The sequence below is a fragment of the Alligator sinensis genome, unplaced genomic scaffold (assembly GCF_000455745.1).
Source record: "Alligator sinensis unplaced genomic scaffold, ASM45574v1 scaffold678_1, whole genome shotgun sequence".
Classification (NCBI taxonomy): Eukaryota; Metazoa; Chordata; order Crocodylia; family Alligatoridae; genus Alligator; species Alligator sinensis.
The window spans coordinates 2307812-2321244 of NW_005842006.1; the positions used below are offsets into that span (position 1 = coordinate 2307812).

Sequence of the window (13433 nt, forward strand, 5' to 3'; positions counted from 1 at the left end):
AACTGGCTAGTTATTAATAAAAATGATCCTTATTAAGGATTGCAATTTAAGGCCTGGATAGGTGGACCCTTATTTCCATTGCAGAATTGAGTTCCAAAATGCCTCTCTGAATTGAAACAGATTGTGTATCATGTTCACTGGAATGATCTTTGTATTGCTCACAAGCAGCTTCAAATAATAACAGTAGTATTTGATTACCCATGCATTTCTTAAATTCTTCTTGGCTACCACCTTGTACAAGTGATGACAATTTAATCCCAAACTACTTTAAAAACTATAGATGTATTTAATTAAAAACTCCACTGAGTCAAAATCAAAGTTCCACAGTAAAGCATTCAAAAGTTCAAGGTACACAATCTAAATTTGCTTGGTTGGACACATTTGCCATGGCATGCTTGCATTACTTAACCAAGCACTGTTCCTCCAATACTATGTGTTATCAAATAATTTATTCCAAATATTTCAGATGTACACACATAAGATCTGGCACGCAGTTTAACTGAAAGTGTAGACTAGAACTACCATATTAAGCAGTTTCAGAAATCATGATTACAGCCTACTTAAAGTTATTGTTTCTGCATGTAAAAAGCAACATCATTTCATTTTCACAGGACAGACAAGCCTTCAAATATGCAAAGTAAATATACAGTAAAATATAAAAGAAACTATTTTCAATAACAATTTCATTGGGAGAGATGCATATATTACTGCATGAGCACAAAACGTACCAATACAGCAGTCTGATATCGGATCGGCACTGGTATAAAGAAAATTGTCTATATCGGAAATCAGCCTATGTGGCCAAAAATGTGACCAATAAATGGCCCATGCATGTGTGCAACAGCAGCACAGCTGAGAGCATGGAGCTGGTAAGTCTGGTGTGGTGGAAGGGGAGGGGCACGGGAGTGCAGATCAAGGTCCCCACAGTGAGGAGTGGGGCAGGGGCTGGGGTAGGCACTGCCCAGCTGGGGCAGCGGGTGAAGGCGGCTCCCTCTGCTGCTCCCACAGCTTGTCTCGGAGGGCATGTGCCCCTAGATCTGCATGGGGCAGGCAACGGCGGCAGCACTAGGAGGGGGACTATGGGGTGGCTATGGCAATGTTTAGGGTGGCTGCAGCACCCCCATCCCATATTGCCCTGACAGCACCACCGCCACCTCCCTGGTGCTGCCCCTGCCTCAACTCCAGCCTGCAGCTGCAGACCACACCACCCATATCCAGAGGGCACACCCCCTACCCCCGTGCCCTCCCAGGGTGCACACAGCAGAAGCTGCCCCCATCCCCACGCCCCCCAAATGAGCCACAGCTCCGTCCCCTGCCCTGCCCTACCCCAGCTGGGCAGCATCTGCCTCAGCCCCACTCCTTCCCTCACCACAGGGACCTTCATCTGCCCGCCAAAGCCCCTTCCGCCACAACAGACTTACCAGCTGCACGCAGCTGTATGGGAAATCGGATCGGTATCAACTGATATGCCTCCTTAAAAATCAGCTATCAGTATCAGCCCTCAAAATCTCCATCAGTGCACCCCTACCACAATAACTACAGACACTCACACAATCATTCCTTGCATAATACACTTGGTAAAACCACCTTGTTGAGATGTGTCACTAGCAGCCGACACACACACAGTATAATTTTTCAAACCTGGTAACTCATTCAAATCAAAAATAACTTTCAACGGAGCAGTCAAAGGGTCTTCCCATCAATATCACAAACGGAATAATAAATCATGGCTGCCATCTCAACAGCATGAATTTGACAATATGCAACCTTCAATTACTGATCCACAGATTTAGGCCAACACATGATCTTAGCCAAAAGGCCAAGAAGCAATTGAAATAGAACTCCAACCAGTGGCCGTGGGAGGTTTACATATAAAAGAGTGGTAGTGTGGGTTTTATGGAGCTGTTAAAATGTTGGTTGAATTTTAGAAAGCAATTTTCTAAATAAAAGAAGGGAAAGGCTGAACACTTGAAAACCCCACCTCTAACTCATTTTTCAGTAACATTTACTTACCATTCATATAGCATATAGCATGGCTCAGTGATTTCTTTTTTTGTTAAGGTCAGCCTGTTTTGACACTATTTCAATTGGTTGTCCCCCCCTCCCCCCCACCTCCATGCTCTTTCTTTGCACCCACTTCTTCTCAGCTGCACACTTGCTTCTTCTACACTACTTTCCCTGTAAAAAGATAGGAAATTCCAAAATTTAGGTGGCCCATATAACCTTAATTCTTTCCCCTTGTGGATACAAGTTATGGTATAATGGCCAGGAGTGGAGAATTATTTCAGCTAGTGGGTCACTTACAGAGTTCTGGTGAGCTGTTGAGAGCCGCACACAAAATCTTTCAGAAGATATCATTTTTACAAATTTTAGATTAAAAAAAACAAACAATATACTAAGAATCAAACTTCTACTATATTTTAATTTATTTCAAAAAATATTTTTGTCCTGATTTATGTATTTTTGAATAGTGTATATAGAGATGATTACATTTAACTCAAAATGAAGTCTTACTCTTGTATATTGTTGTGTGCGGAGTGGGGAGCGCATGTGGAGGGAAGGGGAGGAACTGCACACAAGCTAGGTCCTGGGAGCTGGCTGGGAGTGGGGGTGGTGGGGGCACATGCATCAGATCTCACCAAGGCAATGTGGTGCAGGTGCAGTCCACCCCCAGCATCCGGCCCACAGTGCTCTGCATGGGGCCAAGCCCTGCCTGCTCCTGTCCAGGACAGCCTACACCGCGCTCCCACCCACCTATAGCCTGGTCCTGGGCAGAGTGCACAGCTTCCCAGCAGGCCTGATCCCGGTGTGGGTGCAACTGCCCAGGTACTGCTCAGCACCCCTGCCTCCAGCAGCATCTTCTCCTGCCCCTACGCCGCTCCAAACAGCAGGTAGTGCCGGGAAAGGCAGCAGCCGCGGGGATGCATGCTGGGCACCACATGCCCAGCTAGGCAGGGGGAACCTGCAGCCAAGCAGACCTAGGCCAGATACAATCAACTGGGGGGCGCCTGCCTACAGGCCAGACCCAATCAGCTGGCACGCCAGATCTGGCCCATGGGCGTATTTTGCCCACTCTTGGTATACTCTCTTACTAGATGTTCCCATATTACTATATCTTAGGTTACACAGGAAATAGAACTCCTACCTTACATAGTACTTCAAATGGACAGCATTCAAAAAAGAGAGGCAGATGTTCAATAGTTTTACCCTCATCATTCAGCATAAACCACTCTGCTTTATTTACAGCACATCATGCAAAGCCTGCAATAAATAAAGTCTCCAGGGCAGCTAGGTGCCTGCCAATTATTAATGCATTCCACTCCTCAGACAGAATGCCATATTTTACCGTTTTACAAAGGAAATGGCTGAGATGGAGACTGGCAAGATAGCACAGGGGCAGAGCCAAGATTAGAACTCAAAGCCTCCAAGTTATTAACTTTGTGCACTTCCCTCCACGCCACAATGCATCCATCCCTAAAGACTGCAGTTTTACTTAAGAAACTAACTAGAACTAGTATCACCAGGCCTAAAGTACCACTTATAGTGTTGGATTTAGCCAAAACCAAGACTATTTCAAATTTAAGACATACCTCTCCTCCCCAGTAATTAGACTCCACACATGGAAAGTTATAAATTTGCTATAAATTTTCCGTGTGTAGAATCTATTTAGTGGAAGGCTGTCTTAAATTCACCACCCCTACTTGTGCAGCACGGAAAAGCAGTGGTAGAATGAGGGCAGCAAGGAGCCAGTCCCCTGCCCCTTGTCCCTCCGTGCCTGCCCCCTTCTTTCCATCTCAAACCACATGTGCCCATGCCTGTCCCCATCTCCCCCTTCACCTTCTTCTCCAGCTCCAATCCCTCCAGCCACAACTCAGTCTATACAGGAGCTTCTGCTGCCTCTCCCCTGCCAGGTCTGGGCTACAGCCTTGGCCAGGGCTGCTGCCACCGACTGCCCCAAAGATGGAACAGAGCTGCAGCAGAAAATAAAAGGGAGTGGGCAAGCATAGGCAAGACGGGGCAACAGGGGGCAGGCATGGGCATAGAAGGACAAGGATGGAGGGTCAGCTGGAGCTCCTGACCAGGCTGGGTCAGGGCTGCAAGGATTGGAGCTAGAGCAGTAGGTAAAGGGGAAAGGGGGCAGCTGGGGGTCACGGGGACAGGCTGAAAGTTCCCCCTCACATCCTATGGTCTCTGATGAGCTCCCCCTGACTATGAACCTCCTCCCCTGCCAATAGAGTTATCACAGCCCAAGGCAGGTGGCAGCTCAGCTCTGGCTTCAGCCCCAAACCTGGAGCCAAAGCCTGAGCTGAACCACTGCCTGCCCTGGGCTAGTACTCAAATCCAAGATGAGGTTTTTTTTCCTTCCCCATGCTGACGGGGGGAGCAGGGGGACACCATCTTTCATTCAAGTAAATATGGTATTACAAATTGGCCCCAAGAGACTCAGTGGTCATCGACTAGGGTTGTGTGAAGCTTAGGTAGCCGATTCGATGCAGAGGAGATTTGGCCCAATTCAGTGGCTGAATCGAATTGGGAGACCCATTAAAAGGTATGAATTGATTTGGAGAGATTTGGAAGGCTTGCAGCAAACAGAAACTGAGAAGAGGGAAGGGGATGGGGTGATCTTCTATATATCGAAATGGCTGGGGGAGGGGAAGACTGCTCTGATATTGACATGTGTAGCTAGCCAATCGCTGTGATCTCTCTCTGAGGCTGCCTTAACACACACAAGTGATACGAGTTTTGCTTTCAACAGTTTGAGATGCACTCTCACAGAAACCTCTGCACCTATCTCCTTGAAACTGAGCAGGCTTCATGCCCTCAGAAGGGGCTACCAACCCTGCTGTTTTCATCTGAATCTGCAAAAACAAATGATAAAGTTATAGGTATTTTAGTGATTCCCCATTATAGTCTCTGGCTGAATCTCTGAATCGGCGCCAAATCCCCAAATCCGAATCAAGACAGCAATTCGAATCACCAACTCAAATCACTGTCCCTCCAAATCAGCTGAATCTGAACCCGAAGCGAATACTGCTGCTTCACACAGGCCTATCATCTACCAACATTCAGTTTAGGTAACTTCCTCACCCTCCTATAGATAGGAGAGAATAGCAATAAGACAGAACCATTTGTCTACAAGAGCCATATGCTTCAACCACAAGCCTTTTCTGCTCAAAAGCCTTGCTACTTATGCAACAAATACAGCAGGGACCCTACTAACAGCCTCCTTCACTACACAATTCAGATGCGTTTCCCAAGCACCATCCATCCATCCTGTGCATGATAGGAGGCCAAGTCTTGTAATTGTCGATTTAGACTGTATCCAGGGTGGATAAAAATCAACTTTTTTTTTTAATTTAAAAAAAAAAATTTTTTTTTTAAATTTTTTAAGATGCTTTTAAAAAAATCCTATATAAAGATAGTTTTAATTTAAAATACGTTAACTCTCAAAGATATCTTCATGTAATAGGGATTATAATTTCTAATGATATATTATTTGAGACAATACATTCATGTAACCTTTTTAGAAAATTTTTATGAATAGATCACAATAGGCCATGGCCTATATTAGGCACCCAATCTTATGGGGTTCCCAGAGGGCCCTCTATAGATTAGTAAAGATTAAAGAAAACCACTCTTCCCAGAAAACCACTCTACCTAATGGGACTCAATGCTCAGTCTAGAACAGAGCTTTCCAAACTGTGTGCCGCGACACATTAGTGTGTCAGCGGCAGTGTGTAGGTGTGTCGCGCGAAATGCAGAAAATTTTGCGGAAGGGCACCACGGAGCTCCCTTACTCGCGTCTGCTTCCCTTGGCCCCTCCCCCGGAACGGAATTACTGTGTCGCGAAATGATGCATGTCTAAAAAGTGTGTCACCAACATGAAAAGTTTGGAAAGCTCTGGTCTAGAAGATCCCCATTATGCATCTCTGTGATGCTTAGTTTCAGTTCTCAAACTGGATTTGTGTCTCCAGAGACAATATCCTTGTTAACAGCAGTATATGGAGATGAGAGATAACAGATCCAATTACCCACCCACCAGCCCTCTTGTCTCTCTGCAAGTCTGTATACATAGAGTCAAGCCCTTACCTCTCTAGAAGTGTGAAGTTTCAAAAAGTTAAATGAATAAATGATATCAAACAACAAGAATGTACTTTTTGTGGAAAACAATGATTCAATGGAGGCTTCCTGACCATGGATTTAAATCATGATTATACTGATCATATTTAAATCAAATCCACCCTATCATAACACAAAAGAAAGCACAAATAAATTAGAGGTATGTGCAATCTAAATTCTAATGCTTCCTAACTTCTGGGTGCTTTTCACCTACATAAAATTTGAAGAAAAGTTTTTTTAACGTGTACACTGAGGAAAAGGGTAAATTCTAGAAAAGACAAGAGTTAACTTTTTCAACATGGGAGGTGAGCACACTATTTTCCATGCAATCTAGGTGGTGCTCTATGGAGCTCTTTCCAAATTTGGGGTCCAGAGAAGTGGCAGGGACACAGACCACTGAGACCACATGCTGGCTTGGAAGGACTGTTAGGAAAAGTCTGGCTTGGCTTTTTCACTGACCCAGAGATACCTACTCCCAAGGTTTGCAGTGGAGTATTTAACAGAACTGCAGCATTGGCCCAGCCTTAGATTAGAACATCCATGTTCAAGAATTATTTGTGCATGCAGTAAATATTTTCTGAAGACAGAAGTAACATAAAGGAAATGACCATTTTCAAAAGCGTCTGTCAGCCAAACCCTAAATGGAATTCTGTCGCAAGGGCAGGGGAGAAACTGCCTCCGTCATCTATGAGCTTTCTCCCTGTCACATTTCAGAAGACTGCTGCAAACAAAAAATACTAGAGCTTGTCAGGAGTTTCAAGAGTCTTTCAGAATAGAAAGCATTAGGGAACCTAGATATCATGGGAACTGATAGTGATGCATATGAAGACTGTCCAAACCACTGACATTGTATGGCAACTTAAAAGGCATTTTAAAAGGCTTAAAACAGGAATCGCCAGCTTTTCTACAATGTTAAACAGAGTTTGCTCCATCATCAAGGCAGCACTAAACTATCAACCATCAGTAGTAAGTCAGTTATAAAATGCATGTTAATATGCTAAACTACGTTCCCTCTGTGCATAACAAGGCATGTAGAGTATTTCCTTTTGCACTTTATGCTATTGGATAAAAATGTTTGGAACAAGTGAACTATTTCAGTAGTTTCATTACAGCATGTGCCTTCCAAAAAAATTGGGGCGGGGGGGGAACGGCACGATGACACGGATGACTACAAACCACACACCCCACTGTAACTGAAAGAAGCTCCATCTATACCAGGAGTGTCAAATTCACCTTGCGCCCCAGGCCAGATCTTGGCTGGGCCACCATGGGGGCAGAAGCATATCCCTCTTCTACCAACAGCCATATCCACCAGGGCCACAGGGCCCTGGATTCTGCAGTATGCCATGCCCACCAGCAACCTGGTATGCTATATGTAATAGCTCATCAGGTTGTTTGACACCCCTTATCTAGGCTATGGGAAAATTTGGACAAAAATCACCAATAGCACCTCCACACAGGCATATCTGTGCAGACTGAATAGTGGCCAGTGCCAGTTTAGGTAAGCTTATTTACATGGCAGAGCTAATCAATGCAATACTCAAAACAGTAAAAGCATCTTTTACTTCCACAGGAGTAGGATTCCCTGCTTTGCTAATTGGGGAACTGAACTGCTGTTAGCAATGTAGGGAATTTTTGTTTTAAGCTTTCTTAGTGTAGGAAAGGTCTGTCACACAGCTCTTCTGATGGAGGAACGAAGCACTACATTCAGTGTTTTGTTTACATAACTAGAGACTAATTAAAAAGCCTTATACCCAACAAAGGTTGTAAAAATAAACATAGTACTCTTATTCTTAAATAGGTTGCATACCACTGAAAAAAAAAAAAAATCTATTACCAAATATATATTTATGCTCTAAAAGCTTAAACAAAGCTTAGTGTCCGCATGAATCAGGAGTTTAAACTTAATCCAAGATTTTTCATCTTTAGTGTGCAGGCTATGTCATCAGACAATCATTTACATCCTTAAAATTCAAGGACAGCTTCCTCATATGAGTGATATAATCAGGGATCGTTTCTACAGATTGTGTTAATAAGTTAGAAGCTAACATTTAAAATGTGAAGAAGCATTTAATAATTTATTTTATGAATATATATTTTCACTTTCCATTTGGGGGGAGGGAGGTCAAGCATAAGTAAAACAGCTCTGAATTTATGTTAATCTATATTTTAAAGTGGAAATCATCTGTTATTTCACAAAATTATACAGCTTGTTTTTCTTTCTTTTCTTAAACTTTAAACCATTTCAAATGCTGAATAGAGAAAGGATTCTAAGGCCCAAAATGAAGAAGCCAATCTATTTAGGCATAATCCTGCACCCACATACAGACCCCCCACGTCAGTGAGGCTGCACAGGAGTACACTTGCATATTTCCATTTGCAAGAATGAGACTGAAACGAGCAAGTCTTTCCTGACCAGAGCAGAGGGTCAGACTTGACAATCGGCTGAGGTCCCTTCCAACCCTGAAAACCTACTAAGTCAAAATACAGTTTTCTAAAACATAAGATGTGTTTTCATACTGCACTAGAACAAAAAAATATTCCAGAACTTTCACAGTTGCCACAAAAGGAATGCTCACGTTCCCAGTGGCTTGAGAAATTCACCTTTAAGACTACAGCAAAAGTCTGCCAACAACACCACTATCAGACTCATCATCAGGTATTTAATAGAGCTTCCAGAATTATTTTTTTTAAAGAAAGATGGAATAGATTTGGGATCAAAGAAACAAGATTTAAGAAATGCAACACTATCTCTAGTTAGTTCTATGCACTTTTACCAAAAACTGCATTCTTGATATGAGGGGAACACAGGATCACTTGGTCTCCCCACTGTCTTATTGCATCTCTTCAAATAAAAATCTGCCAGCTACTACATGATATCAAATTCACCCAAGGAACCTTGTCCGCCTATGTCCTTAGACCAAAACCCAAACCCCAGCTACTACATGTGGAATTCTTGCCGGTGTTTGATGGTGTAACTAGCAAGTGGACTAGTGTTACTCATTTGGAATTCAGTAGCAGAAAAAAGAATAGCAATATGACAGCTTTTCTAATGAAAGAAAAAATGGGAATGGTTTACTTCTGCAAAGTCATCCATCTAGGCAGACCCTGATGACTACAAGAAGCCCCCATGCCAATGATCTGCTAATGCAGGTCAGCTTTCAGGACTGGGGCCCAAATTAGCAGAGCTGGAATAAAGCTGATATCTATTCCGTTGATGAGATTGCTGCAGATAGACATAGCTAGCATTCTTTCTCCTTACCTACTCCAGTGTGCGTGTTTCATATCCCACAAGCTTCTGCTTGATATTGGACACAGATTTGATGTTTTACCAGAAAGTATTTGTTTTCTTTCTTCATTCTACCATTCACTGCAGTTCAACTTAAAAATGTATAAACCAACTTTACTATCAAAGATAAATTAGTTTTAATTAAGATTAAGTGAGTCATTTTAACTCCTTAAATACTGCAGAGATGCATGTGCCAAGAGATTAACTACTATTATTTCCTTTTAACTTCTTCTTTGCCTCAAAACACATCTAAAGCACATGCTTAAGTCCATATTGTGCTGCTGAGGTTTAAATTTCTCAAAACCTGGAGACACTCTAACATGATGAAATTATACAGCCAAAGTGAAGAGAACAGCCAGCCTGCATTGCCCTAGCTATCCCAGAGTCTTAGAACATGGTGTTAGCCAACACCTATCAGAGCACCTTTAAGTCAACACAAAAACGCATTCAAGTGTTGCAGGGATAAGCTACACAGCTGGCCAAGCTGGGCCTGAAGGGACTAGGAACTGGAGCAGAAGGTAAAGGGAGGAGGAGGCAACTTCGGGGAGAACACACATTTGATGTATTTGAGACATTACCAAGGTCCAAAAAGTAGCTAGCAATGGGGGAGCATTTTCCTAAGTAAGGCTTTCTAAGGATTCTTACATGACTTGATGCCATCCAACATTTTCATTGATGTTACAGAAAATGTGCATTTATATAAATGTGCACTTTATAATCACATTTATAAGTGATTTTATAAATGATATAAAATCAATGCTAATAAAATTTGTGAGGAGCACAAATATTGTTAGAATGGAAAATGATAAGGATATGGCAGATATACACAGTAATCTTGATCATTTGATCAGCTGGGTGCATTCAAACAAAATTCATTGCAATACATCTTGTTACACATCCGGGAACAAAGAATGCAGGCCACACCTACAGCATGAGAGACTACATAATGTAAAACAATGGATTTATGGGTCATAGTAGGCAAGCTATTGAACATGAGTATCACATGTCCTTTTTCCAACATCACTATAAATTTAACAATCTAATAAATCGAAGGCAATAGAGTAGAAGGTGGGAAGTGATTTTATCTTTGCACATGGTACTGCTAAGACAATACAGTATTCCTGTATTTTATTTCCCTGAATGTGACATCAAAACTATAGCACTTTTTTTAAACACAGTAAAAGTAGTTAACCACCAGGGAAAACTACCAAGAGAAGTACTGGATTCTCCATTTCTTGATGTATTTAAATGAAGACTAAATATTTTGCTCCTTTAGACATACAAATTATTTGGCTCAATACAGGCATTCTGAGTAAAAAGTTAGGGGTCCGTGATACATAGGAGGTCAGACTAGATCAGCAGTTTTCAGCCTTTTCACTGACTCAAGGTACCCCTTGGAAAATGCCAGCTCCTAGTTTTCACTGGGTTTTCTGGCTACAGAAAAAAAGATAACAATTCTGCTGCAAATAAATCAGAAAGACCACAACAGGACAGAATGATTGGGGGAAGGGGGGGGGGGGTGTTAACACTGGGAGTTTCTATTTGAAATCGCTAAGTTTACCTTGCAAATCATGTATAGGTTTTTGCACACCTAACAGGGCTAATAAAACATAGCTCTCCACAGCACCCTTAAAAAGATCACATGGCACCCCAATCCATCATAGCACCCTCACTAAGATTCACTGGACTAGATTATCCAACCACCTCTTCACATAAAAAGACAGAAAACAGAAAGAAAAAAGAAAATCAAGGAATTTGTTTTGGAACTCCTCAGACTCAACTTCTGTTCCACTTCAAACAATACAGATTCATCCATTTAGAAGAATGATTCTTAACCAGGGTGCCTGGGAACCCAGGGCTGACAACACAAGATCCTCTGAAGGGTATCATGACTTGTGAAGAGATATGCAAGGCATGAAGAAATAAGCATTCCCCACACCCCCAATGCCCAGACTCTCTGCAAGGAGGTAAGTATTGTACTAAACATGTTATTTCTTTTTAATCAGTTGCTGCTCCACTCACAAAAGTTATGAGGGGTGCATTGAGTCTAATGGTTGATTTAGAAGCTATCAAACAGTATAGCTTTGCTGGTCAGTGGCAGGGATATCTAGAGCAAAACTTGTTTTTTTTACCTCTGCATTTCATTTCTTTCAAATTTCAGCATATGTTGCAGATTAACACGATTACTTTTCCCCTCTTCATGGCTTACCAAAAATAACACACAAATACAAAATGCAGAACAGCAGCTGTTTTATGACTTATTAGAAGTACAGTGCAAGGAAGTAAATTCCACTTTGAATACCATTCTATATTTTAAGCTCTAAACTCTTCCTACTCAGACAGTAATTGGCTACATTATTTTTGGTGGATGAACTAATAACATTCTTAACGTAATTAGCCTTAAGACCCCCTCCCCCCCAACTGACTCCCAGGTTCTGCTACTGTATTTCCACCTCCATTCTTTTTATTATAATTTGACCTAAAAGTGACCTATTTATAAAGAAATCTACTTCACAACTTGCATTTCATGTTTCTGTGCTCCAAAAGTTAAGCTTTGAGAAAAAATAAATATGGACACACAATGCCACTTTTAACCACATCAGTTTCACAAAGCCACAATATCAAAATGCAAGAGTAAAGATACTTGGAGAAAATTTTCTCCAACTTTCATAAACACCTGAAAAAATATACTAAATGCATTCATTTCATAACAAAGGAAATACATGGTTTCAAAATTTACACACTAGTAATCTGCCTCAATAATTACACAAATGGATCCAACTGCCTTACACTGTTGTAAGCTGACAATATATACGATTTTTTTTTTGTCAGGCAGACACTGGTCTTAATTTTGCATTAAATATCTTTTCTTCAAGATCACATTAAAAGCTTCATTTTTACTACCTCTACCCATCCAGACCCCAAAAGCCTGTACTAACAGGCTGAAAGTGTGAAAAAAAATTCAGTCAGGGTTAAGTATTAACCTGATGAATTTTTCAGATCTGCTGTACTATTTTTAACTGCTCTTTCTGGCCATAGGTCAAAGTTTTCCTAACAAAATACCAAAGTGAAAATGCTGGGAGTGAAGCCCAGAGACAGCTCTCTTTGCTTTGGCCAAAGCTAGACCCCACCAGAGCCCAGAGCGCCCTTTAGCACCCTTTCCCACTCCCTCCGCCAAGCATCTTGGGCATCAGTAAACCTCAGTGCCCATGACAGGAATGGCATAATGCTCAAACCATGACAGGAACTTCATGCCAGCTACAGGAGATCCCTGTAACCCCCACCCCAGCACGATTCAGTCAGTTCCTGTACTTCGGCCAAATGGGACTGAGTCATTTTTGTAACGACTCCGATGGCCTCTCAGGGTAACAAACAGTTTGAAACCCAGAGCAAAAAAAATCCCAATGCTCCCCTGGGGCGGCAGAGCCACTCTGAACCCCAGCAGCGTCCCCAACAGAGAAGGCTCCCCCAAACTCGCCTGACACATCCCCCAGTGGCCTGCCAAAGGGGGGTTGCGGTCCTTCCCGGATCCCATGATTCACCAGGCGCATCCAAAGGCCTGACAGAGAAACCTCCCAGCTCAAGGAAAGCGATGTGACACTCTTCTCCAAGCCGGGACATCTTCCCTCCTTCCTCCCATTTCCCACAGAGGAAAACCCTCACTCGACCCACCCACACAGGAACAAACCTACCCCCGCCAGCGTCCCCGAGGCACGTGCCGTTTCTCCATCCCGCGCAGCACGTCCCCACCTGGGCAAGGGACCAGCCGGGCTTCACCCCCCGGCTTGCCCGGAGGCGCCCGCAGGATGGAGGGAAAGGAGAAGGGGAGGCGGCAGGAAGGATTTGTTTCCTAGTCCTCGACTAAGCTCCAAGTCAACCCCTGATCCCAGCAGGAGCCAAGGATAAAGCCCAGAGCCACGGGACGCTGCCAAGCAGCAGCAGCAGCTGCTCTGCCCCAAATCCAGCTGCAGGCGCTTCCCCGAGGCAGCCAGGCCCCGACCACAACGATGGCTCCCAGCCCCCC

At 43.0% G+C, this 13433-nt stretch overlaps 1 protein-coding gene across 6 annotated transcripts in view; it reads right to left on the reverse strand.

Annotated features, from left to right (window-relative positions):
* ROCK2 (Rho associated coiled-coil containing protein kinase 2) overlaps positions 1-13262 on the reverse strand; it is a 167361-nt gene extending 154099 nt beyond the window's left edge. For 2 of the 6 annotated variants that reach the window (XM_025201832.1, XM_025201833.1), the window contains exon 1: positions 12888-13010. In XM_025201832.1, the coding sequence (XP_025057617.1) occupies positions 12888-12944 (57 nt within the window). In that variant the 5' untranslated portion in view covers positions 12945-13010. Of the gene's footprint in view, positions 1-12887; positions 13011-13101 lie in introns of those variants that run through there. The other 4 variants (XM_025201835.1, XM_025201834.1, XM_025201837.1 and 1 more) reach the window with 3 other exon arrangements.
* Between the last annotated feature and the right edge of the window lie 171 nt (positions 13263-13433).